This window comes from Salmo salar, chromosome 05, assembly GCF_965601325.2.
Source record: "Salmo salar chromosome 05, fSalSal1, whole genome shotgun sequence".
NCBI classification, from domain to species: domain Eukaryota; kingdom Metazoa; phylum Chordata; class Actinopteri; order Salmoniformes; family Salmonidae; genus Salmo; species Salmo salar.
Window position 1 is genome coordinate 53,917,694 of NC_138295.1, and position 11,010 is coordinate 53,928,703.

Below are 11,010 nucleotides of genomic sequence, written 5' to 3' on the forward strand. Positions count from 1 at the left end.
CCAGCTAAAAGATTCTGGATGATTTTCATTACTTATGCAGGGTATCAACAATTTTCTCCCAAGCGGTATGTGAAGAGGACTTGAAGATTCTACAACAGATTGATAAAAACAATAAGAAAGTACAATAGCATTACATGAAAGTACTGTTTATAAAGGGTTTATAAAATGTTTATATGTAAGGAATGGATGAATAAATGATGACTTGATGGTTGAAATAGTTATCAATTTCTCTTATGCCTATAGAAAACAATAACAACATAATGTTAATTCAGCTTCATCAATAGCCTAAACAAATCGCTCAATGCATGTCCTATTTGATTAAACTGATTAGCAGGTTTTCAACGTCCAGAGAGACATTTGAATATTGAAATTTCAATGAGTACTCAAAAACATATATTTTAAGTTTCTGTGGTACATCTGTATGCTAATTGTTTGGCTGTATAACAGTGTACAATAAGGTTAAACACTGTAGAGCCTTTCAATACATATGTGAGAATTCTAACCCCCAGGTAGTTTCACTCAGCTAAGTATTGAGTGATATTAATGTTTTTGTAAATTTCAGACACTTACCTGATGTTGGATATGAGGCCCAAACCATAAATACAATAATTATGGCAGAGGTAGCGATCATGATTACAATAAACAGTGTTGAGGCAGAGATTAGTCCCTACTTAAGCATTGTATTTAAAACAGCCACAAGTAATTTGCTTTAAAAAGTGTAGGCTACAGGCCTATGCCGAAACTGCCACTTAATGATTGTAATTTAAAGCTATAGGAAATTAAGCAGAAGTTACAAATCACAAATCGAACAGTTGATTCAGTAGGAAACAGGAATAAGAAATAATACTTTACATAAACATTTATCAACACCTCCCACACAGATGTTTCCTCTGAACCAATGGCATAGGCTGTGGTGTAGGTGTCAGTGACACAAAATGGGGTCCTTGACTAATGTGGTCTGGAGCTCCATTTTCCATCAGCGGGTTTGCATGCAACTTCGTGCAAGGCATTAACACCAAATGTGAAATCTGATGTGTTAATTGAGAGCATGTCATTAGTCACTAGGCTTATAAGCCTTCATCGGAAATGTTGGTTCCATTTCGTTGCAATTGCTGTTAGATACTGTAATGTTTCGACATAGATCGTGGCCTTTATGTTGTTATTCAGAGAGGGATAGCCAATCAAAGGGTTAACAGGAAGTCAACATGTGCTACCTGATTACAGTATATCATCTACTATATAATATAGTGGAGGTTGATGTCCAATGTCCAACATTTGTTTGTATTTTGTCCAGCAGTGTCCTCCTCCTGGGGTTCCCCAAGGTTGTGTGTTCTCCTGATAATATAGAGCTATAATCAGTCATGATGACTGTCAGGTGGGGAAACATGATTCTGATATTTGCAGAGCTGAATATTTGAAGATATCAAAGATTTAAGAATAAACAAGAATTAGATACATCAAGGCAAATAATTGGTATGCAGTGCCTTGTCTGCTCTGGCAGGCTGGACTCCGCCCCTCAACATTTATCACCCAATGACCTCAAACCACCCACCCTACTCTCTTCTGCTTCTCGCAGTTGTCTTCTCGTTACCTTTTGTTGTAAAAGTTGTCAAGGGTAGGCTTCGGCAGTTAGACGTCCATTGCAATGGAGTTATTTGAAACGTTGAAAAAAGTGACGCTAGATTCCTATCGCATTCATCACTTGGTTGCGATATTTAGCTTGGTCTATGTCATTCTTAAAATCTCTAAACTTATTGTCAAAAGGAATGAATGGATTCGGGCGCTCGAGACATTCCCAGGACCACCAAAACACTGGCTTTTCGGGCATGTACGAGAGGTAGGTTAAAATAAGAATTTCTCGAACGTGCACATTGAGTGACTTCGACATTGTAGCTTCAGCTGCAAGTTTCGGTGTCACGCTCGTGCGTTTGCTGCTTTATAATATAAGTGCATGTTTTCTCTGTTGTCTTGCAGTTTAAACAAGATGGGAACGATATGTATAAGGTTGTCAAATGGGGAGAATCGTACCCCCTTGCATTTCAAATGTGGTTTGGTCCATTTGTTTCCATCCTCAATATTCACCATCCAGATTATGTGAAAACCATCCTGGCATCAACAGGTTGGTCTCTTTGGAACGACAATACTCACATCATTATTTAAACTAGTTGCATCTATGTATGTCTATCTATGGAATCTCAGTACATGTGATAGGATACCTATTCACTCTCTTTCTAATAGAGCCCAAAGATGACCTTTCATACAGATTTCTTATTCCATGGATAGGTAAGGTTGCATTGTCTTTGCCATAATCACATATGTTACAAATATTGAACCAACAACATTAGATTCTATATATTTAACTGCAGATATTTTAAGAATAGGCATTTTCTAATATTCATCCTTTTGGGTGCAGTTCCGGTTTTCAATTGCATTATGACCCATGCCACTTAGGCAATTATACAGTTATGGTTATAATGTACACTACCGTTCAAAAGTTTGGGGTCACTTAGACATTTCCTTGTTTTTGAAAGAAAAGCACATTTTTTGTCCATTAAAATAACATCAAATAGATCAACAATACAGTGTAGACATTGTTAATGTTGTAAATGACTATTGTAGCTGGAAACGGCAGATTCTTTTTTAATGGAATATCTACATATGCGTACAGAGGCCCATTATCAGATGGGATGGAATAATGGCCTTCTAGCCAGAGTTGCAAAGAAAAAAACATATCTCAGACTGGCCAATAGAAAAAAAAAAGATTAAGATGGGCAAAAGAACACAGACACTGGACAGAGGAACTCTGCCTAGAAGGCCAGCATCCCGGAGTCGCCTCTTCACTGTTGACGTTGAGACTGGTGTTTTGCGGGTACTATTTAATGAAGCTGCCAGTTGTGGACTTGTGAGGCGTCTGTTTCTCAAACTAGACACTCTAATGTACTTGTCCTCCCACTCCTCTTTCTATTCTGGTTAGAGCCAGGTTGCGCTGTTCTGTGAAGGGAATAGTACACAGCTTTGTACGAGATCTTCAGTTTCTTGGCAATTTCTTGCATGGAATAGCCTTCACTTCTCATAACTAGAATAGACTGACGAGTTTCAGAAGAAAATTATTTGTTTCTTGTCATTTTGAGCCTGTAATCAAACCCACAAATGCTGATGCTCCAGATACACAACTAGTCTAAAGAAGGCCAGTTTTATTTCTTCTTTAATCAGGACAACAGTTTTCAGCTGTGCTAACATAATTGCAAAAGGGTTTTCTAATGATCAATTAGCCTTTTAAAATTATAAACCTGCATTAGCTAACACAACGTGCCATTGGAACACAGGAGTGATGGTTGCTGATAATGGGTCTCTGTACGCCTAAGTAGATATTCCATAAAAAATCTGCAGTTTCCAGCTGCAATAGTCATTTACAACATTAACAATGTCTACACTGTATTTCTGATCAATTTGATGTTATTTTAAGGGCAGAAATGCGCTTTTCTTTAAAAACAGGGACATTTCTAAGTGACCCCAAACTTTTGAACGGTAGTGTATGTTCTTTACCTCTATTCTTTTGCATGAACGCACAACATATGTGTTTCTCAGGATGTGCTCTCTGTCTCTCTCTCTCTAGGGGATGGTTTACTGGTGTCTGGAGGTCAGAAATGGTTCCGCCACAGAAGACTCCTGACCCCTGGCTTCCATTACGATGTTTTAAAGCCCTATGTCAAAATGATGTCTGATTCTGCCAAAACTATGCTGGTGCAATTTGTTATCTCTACCCTAATTACTGTATAGTTTGACAACCATAGCCTATTTACAAAAAAAAAGCTAATTGCATAAGAGTTAACGTTACATATTCTCCCAACTGTATTAGAATGCTGTATCGTTTGACAACTGTATTTGGAGGGAAATTCTGCATGAACAAGCTAAAGGGGTAATTTCATTTAATAAGGGAGTGATGTACTATGAGTATGTGCAAGTATGTGCAAGTTGACTATGTCTGTCCTCTTTCTGTTCCAGGACAAATGGGAGACTCACTCTAAATCCGACGAGTCATTTGAGTTATTTGAGCATGTGAGCCTCATGACACTGGACAGCATTATGAAGTGTGCCTTCAGCTCCAACACTAACTGCCAGACAGTGCGAGGGGGAGAGAGGTCAGTCAGTTAAATGTTTTTAACCACTGCATTATCTGCCATTTACATCTGCCCATGTTGAAAATCTTGTCCTGTCAGTGTTAATGGTATAAAAATTGAAAGCTGGTATAGGATCAGATTTTCCTTTTAGATCATAATTCATATGATTATATAGACAGAGGGGACCTGATCCTAGATCAGCACTCCTACTCAGAGACTCTTTGTGAGTACGGGCCCAGAGATTTTCGGGCCAGATCACATGATCAGGAAAAACTCAGGGCCTTGCCTATAAGCAATGATTGAGAGGAAGTAACTTGTACTTTTCTGTTGTTTTACTCTCATTTCAGTGGAACCAACTCGTACATCAAAGCTGTGTACGAGCTCAGTGATCTGGTGAATGTCCGCCTCCGGACCTTTCCCTACCACAGCGAGTGGATCTTCCAACTTAGCCCACATGGGTACAAATACAGGAAAGCATGCAATGTAGCACACAGTCATACAGGTGCGTTCTGTGAATGAAGGTTGAAATTATTATCTTAATCCCCTGCACCAGCAGGTCTCAGCCCTGAAAACATTTATATGTATGAATTTGACAAAGCAAATATACGCTGAAAAAGCAGCATGTATGCATTCGCCTTGTGGAGTATGCATGTATGTATTTCCTATTGATTATACATCTTGTATTCATGTACAGCTATTGGCTTAACCATGTTATAACCATGTCATAAGAATGAGCTATGCTGCTGCTGCTATGTCTGATGCTCTCCCATGATGTGTTCCTCGGGAGTTTTTCCCTAGCCTCCGTGCTTCTACATCTGCATTGCTTGCTGTTTGGGGTTTTAGGCTGGGTTTCTGTATAGAACTTTGTGACATCTATGATGTAAATAGGGCTTTATAAATACATTTGATCGAACATTTTATTGATGCCCTCTGCTTGTAGAGGAAATCATACGAAAGCGAAAAGAAGCCTTAAAGGACGAAAAGGAACTGGGCAGGATACAGGCTAAGAGAAACCTGGACTTTCTGGATATCCTGCTCTGCGCGCGAGTACGTCACACCTCTATTACGCTACTACACTATTATCCACCATTATGCCATTTATGCAATCATCTAACCAGGTCATTAGTTAAAACGGCTACATCGGCGATGACATAGTGTGTCATTGAATGAAGCCAGTTCGAAAAGAAACTCGTCGTAGCCTCAAGATCGCCAGTGTGCTAGAGTTTCTTTTCTATTCATTATATTCTCTCTCCATGCAACTGGTAACACGATAGCCTGAGTGCCAGTTTGTTTTTGCTATCCAACTCCCTTGTCAGTCATTGTCATGCCAAACACATGGCTTGGCTTGACAATGAGCCATGGAGTTGGCAAGAGAACAAACCGATCTGAGACCAGGCTAGCAACATTATAGGTCTGCGAGTTATACCTTTTCCATAAAATGAAGCCAAACAAGGAAGAACATGCAAGGATCTGATTGTTCCTTATGGTTTTCAATCCAGGACGAGGACCAGCAGGGCCTGTCAGATGAGGCTATCCGAGCGGAGGTGGACACCTTCATGTTTGAGGGGCACGACACCACAGCCAGTGGGATCTCCTGGACCCTGTACAGCCTGGCCTGCAACCCGGAGCACCAGCAGATCTGCAGGGACGAGGTCATCAGCGCCCTGGAGGGGAGGGACACCATGGAATGGTAGGTTCTACTGTCCAGGGCCCGTATTCATAAAGCGCCTCAGAGTAGGAACGCTGATCATGATGATTTAAAAGACAAAACTCATCCTAGATCAGCACTCCTACTCTGAGAGGCTTTATGAATACGGGCCCTGATTTAATGTCCTGATCATGTTGCATGTTAGATATGCATTCATTTGGCTGGAGGAGAGTGACAAGTGGAAGGCTGTACTGTCCAGATTTATTGTTCAGAGATCATGCTGTGGGGTGTATTTCAGTTTCATGGTTTTATTTGGTTATTTTACAGTCCGCAGCTACAATATATATATATATATATATATATATATACATAAATGACTCTTTTGTTACTTTGGGGATCATTTAACCTTTTATTGCAGTGGGCTAAATCAGGGTCACTCAGAGTGATTCTGGGTAGTCTTAAACAAATCTACTTTGAAACAAAAGTATACACCTCACACACATGGTTATGGGCTGTACCATGTCACCTGTACCATGTCAGATATAGAGTTGAAATGTATTACATTTAGATTTTGCATCCCAATATTCCACTTTATATACATCACAGAAGACTGAAATATAACAAAATAGTTTGACATAGAAACACTGGATTTTCTTCATACATTTTTAAAATATTTATTCATTATGAAATGATGCAAAATATGAATAACATTCCACCCATGAGGCCAAAGAGGGCGCTTTTGGTAATTGACTGCAGCTAAGGGCTACATAATCACCAACAGGCTCCATGTTTGGAACTAGTTACCAAAGCCTTTCCTTTATTTTAGATATAGAGTAAAGGAAGGGAAATCAGCCTGTATTTGCTCTTTGATTGGAGCCACACAATACATGGCAACGTGTTTACTAAAAGAGAATTGATATAAAGATAATGTTCTGCATTCTTCAGGGAAGATCTCAGTAAAATACCGTACACAACCATGTGTATAAAGGAATCCCTCCGCCTCTACCCTCCTGTACCTGGGATGTCCAGGAAGTTAACCAAACCTATGACATTCTTCGATGGGAGGACTGTGCCTAAAGGTAAATGTGTACATTTAAAAAAAAAAAATGTTACATTGTGATGTACTGAAGGGGACTTTTTTGTACATTTTACTGGACTGAGGCGAGATAGTGGTAGGAGAGTGGGTCACACAGGCAGTGGGTCGGAATCAAACCCATGCCGACACTGGTAGGTATATTTGCTGTAGGCAGTGGAACTAACCACTACACCGACCACTCCAGGCCATGCAGGGGACTTTTTTAAATTATAGTTTTAAAGGCACAATGGTTCTGTGCCTTAACATGACAGTCCTCCCTAACCTTTGCCTCAGTCACCGGCTATAACAAATTAAATATTAACTCATGTTTGTTTGTCTACAGGGCTAGTTCTCCTTATTGCATTGTGATTCGGTCACCAACTCGTTAGAATGTAGAGACTAACTGGAACAGTGTGTCTCTACAATCAGTGTTTATACACTGCTCAAAAAAAATAAAGGAAACACTTAAACAACACAATGTAACTCCAAGTCAATCACACTTCTGTGAAATCAAACTGTCCACTTAGGAAGCAACACTGATTGACAATACATTTCACATGCTGTTGTGCAAATGGAATAGACAACAGGTGGAAATTATAGGCAATGGAGGCGCTACCAGGAGACAGGCCAGTACATCAGGAGACGTGGAGGAGGCCGTAGGAGGGCAACAACCCAGCAGCAGGACCGCTACCTCCGCCTTTGTGCAAGGAGGAGCAGGAGAAGCACTGCCAGAGCCCTGCAAAATGACCTCAAGCAGGCCACATAACATGACAGTCCTCCCTAACCTTTGCCTCAGTCACCGGCTATAACAAATTAAATATTAAATATTAACTCATGTTTGTTTGTCTACAGGGCTACTTCTCCTTATTGTATTGTGATTAGGTCACCAACTCGTTAGAATGTAGAGACTAACTGGAACAGTGTGTCTCTACAATCAGTGTTTATACACTGCTCAAAAAAAATAAAGGAAACACTTAAACAACACAATGTAACTCCAAGTCAATCACACTTCTGTGAAATCAAACTGTTCACTTAGAAAGCAACACTGATTGACAATAAATTTCACATGCTGTTGTGCAAATGGAATAGACAACAGGTGGAAATTATAGGCAATTAGCAAGACACCGCCAATAAAGGAGTGGTTCTGCAGGTGGTGACCACAGACAACTACTCAGTTCCTATGCTTCCTGGCTGATGTTTTGGTCACTTTTGAATGCTGGCGGTGCTTTCACTCTAGTGGTAGCATGAGACGGAGTCTACAACCCACACAAGTGGCTCAAGTAGTGCAGCTCATCCAGGATGGCACATCAATGCGAGCTGTGGCAAGAAGGTTTGCTGTGTCTGTCAGCGTAGTGTCCAGAGCATATAATTAATCTCTCTTTTCTCCCTCTAGGTTGTCTTGTTGGAACCAGCATTTTTGGCATTCATAGGAACGCAACCGTTTGGGAGAACCCTAACGTAAGCACACCGTCTTGATGAACACAATTTCCTCATGAACATTTCACAGGGTTAATATCATTTGTGATTAGTAGTAGAAGGAATGCTAGCTTGAACAGCTGAACATGCATCATACAATCATGTGTTTCTGGTCTAGAGTATTGACAGAGGAAGGGGCTGTTGCTGGGTTAGCTTGTCATGAAATCCTTATGACCTAGCAGTAAGCCCATGGGTCTGACTTTGACTAGTCTATCGCTATAAGAGTCAGGGTATACACAATAGGGAACTGAAACCTGTTTATACAAGCCTGGTGGCAGTTTGTCTCACCAGCCTGGTTTGTTTGTGCTGTCTTGCCAACTCATATGCTCATGTTTGCAGTGACAATGAACAAGACAACACAAACATATTTGGGACCAGCTGTCTACATATATGGTCTTTTCCACTGTTTCTACTTACTATTTGTCTCTCTTCTATTTTGTATTCTCGTAGGCATTCGACCCACTCCGATTTCTGCCCAAGAACTCTGCAAAAAGATCACCCCATGCCTTTGTCCCCTTCTCTGCCGGCCCAAGGTTCGTTACCACACCAGTGCCATGTGACTCAGCCACTATTTAAGAGAGCAGCATTGGCAGCAGCGTTTGGTTCTCACATTAGTAGTCTGGGTCTAGGATGGAATCATAGACCTACTCATTTACCTGACTGGATTTTGGAGCCCTTCGGTCCCTTGATGTCTGTGACCTAGATCCAAGCTAACTATAGGAACACCCATTGTTGTGTCAAAGGGGGATGGGACATAGCATGGTCCCAGATCTGTTTTGTACTGTCTTGTTTGGCATGACAATGAAAGTAGGAGTTGTCAAAATAGCACAAACGGATCTGGGATCAGGCTAGATCCCATCCCCCTCTGACACAACAGTAGTTATTATAGGTCTGTGGAGTAGACACAGGCTGAACTCACTTCAAAGAGCTGTAGGTTCTGTCTAATGATATGGTAATGTTTTATTATATAAAAGAGATATAAACCTTTGATAATCTTACCGCATAACTTCTTTATTACACAGGGTGAATGTACAGTAGTTCTACAACACAATTCTTTCAATGTCTTTTTCTCCCTCTGTAGAAACTGCATTGGGCAGAACTTTGCCATGAATGAGCTGAAGGTGGTGGTGGCACAGACACTCAAGCGATATCAGCTGACCGAGGACCCAATGAAGAAACCAAAAATGATTCCAAGACTGGTGCTCCGCTCACTCAATGGGATCCATGTGAAAATCAAACCTGTCGATCTTGTACCATAAGGAATGTTAGTTGCACTTTTATTATCAGGCATAGGCTACTGTTTGTGGAATGTTCATATGAATTTGTTTTTAACATGCTAATTCACCAGGAAATGGGAAATAAAACTTAGATTTAAGGAATATTTTTCAAATATTAACTTCTCAAAGCTATACTCAGAATTGTAATTTAAATATCCATGTAAAGGGAATTTTATATAATGTCTTAAATACAAAGATTAATTTAACACTAATTTATCTTACTAATATTTTGCCAGTAATTAACTGCCTAAATGTTTTTTGTTTTTCCTTTTGACATATAGCCTATGGTAAGTCAATGTCCCTTGTCAGTGATGTGACATTTTGAAAAGGAATAGACACAGGATTGAGTTAATGTTATTGTCACTATTTTAATTAAACGTGTGGTGCAAACCACTCAGGAAATTGCTGGTGTAATCCATTAATTTGCGTTCTCTCAAATCAATGTATTTTCAAGACAGTTCCGTTGAGAGTGTACCTCTGTCCCTTTAAGAACAATAAGAAGTTCTTTTAACATGATTTCTCTTCGTTGTTATCCATAACATATCCAAGCCTATTCGGTTTACCAGGCAAGTTTGTATTTTGCATGGTGTTTCCAGCACGCTACCTCACGTAACTTAACACTTCTTCCCTCGCTGCCACTTGAATCTACATAGCACTTCAAATTATTTGTATTTTATTTATTTGACCTTTTTTTTTAAATACATAAAACAATCAATTTAAGTACTATGGGATAGTTCACCCAGATTACAAAGGTAATATTGGTTTCCTTACCCTGTAAGCAGTCTGTGTACAAGGTGCGACAGCAATCCATGCTCTGGTTTAGTTTCCTTGGCACTGTTTCAACACGCTATCCCATTCAAGTCATGGGACCGGTTTTAGCATTTTTCACGCATCATGTTCAAATAATCTAAGTGAGCTTGAGCTTCACAATCAATTTGAGATACTGTTGGATGACTTGGACATGATGCACAAACAATTCTAATATCAGTCCCATGACTTGAATGGGATTTGTGTCACAAATGCTAAAACAGTGCAAGGGAAATTCAACCAAAGCATGAATTGCTGTCATACCTTGTCCATAGACTGCTTACAGGGTAAGAAAACCAATGTGTCATTTGTTTGAGTAAACTCTCTTTTACAATGCTTATAATTTTGGATGGTAAATCCTACCATGTGGTGATGTGAATGTGTTCCTTCCTTGTTGTGGTGATTTGGGGAACAAAACGGAAAATAATAGATGGTCAGAAACCCACTGAGAAAGCAGTGGAAATGCAAAATGATTCAATGTCCACACCCATCCACAAAACCAGTGCTTTAATACTAGTGAGTTTTCTATGCATTGGACAGGTCACTGACCCTAACTATATTGTTGTTAAATGATTCTAAACTTGACTTGTTGGACTGGTATTCATA

At 39.9% G+C, this 11,010-nt stretch overlaps 1 protein-coding gene across 2 annotated transcripts; it reads left to right on the top strand.

Annotated features, from left to right (window-relative positions):
- The first annotated feature begins 1,389 nt into the window (after nucleotides 1-1,389).
- Nucleotides 1,390-9,999, top strand: LOC106605105 (cytochrome P450 4B1). Of its 2 annotated transcripts, XM_014200421.3 has the most exons (13): nucleotides 1,390-1,837; nucleotides 1,975-2,119; nucleotides 2,239-2,283; nucleotides 3,617-3,744; nucleotides 3,860-3,919; nucleotides 4,006-4,142; nucleotides 4,469-4,623; nucleotides 5,062-5,168; nucleotides 5,621-5,811; nucleotides 6,715-6,848; nucleotides 8,238-8,302; nucleotides 8,771-8,853; nucleotides 9,402-9,999. In XM_014200421.3, exons 1-13 carry the CDS (start codon nucleotides 1,646-1,648, stop codon nucleotides 9,577-9,579), a joined length of 1,620 nt encoding a protein of 539 aa, XP_014055896.1. In that variant the 5' UTR covers nucleotides 1,390-1,645; the 3' UTR covers nucleotides 9,580-9,999. The 2 variants fall into 2 exon arrangements, with proteins under 2 accessions (XP_014055896.1, XP_014055897.1); XM_014200422.3 differs by lacking the exon at nucleotides 3,860-3,919 and having other exon boundaries at nucleotides 1,394-1,837.
- The last annotated feature ends 1,011 nt before the right edge of the window (nucleotides 10,000-11,010 follow it).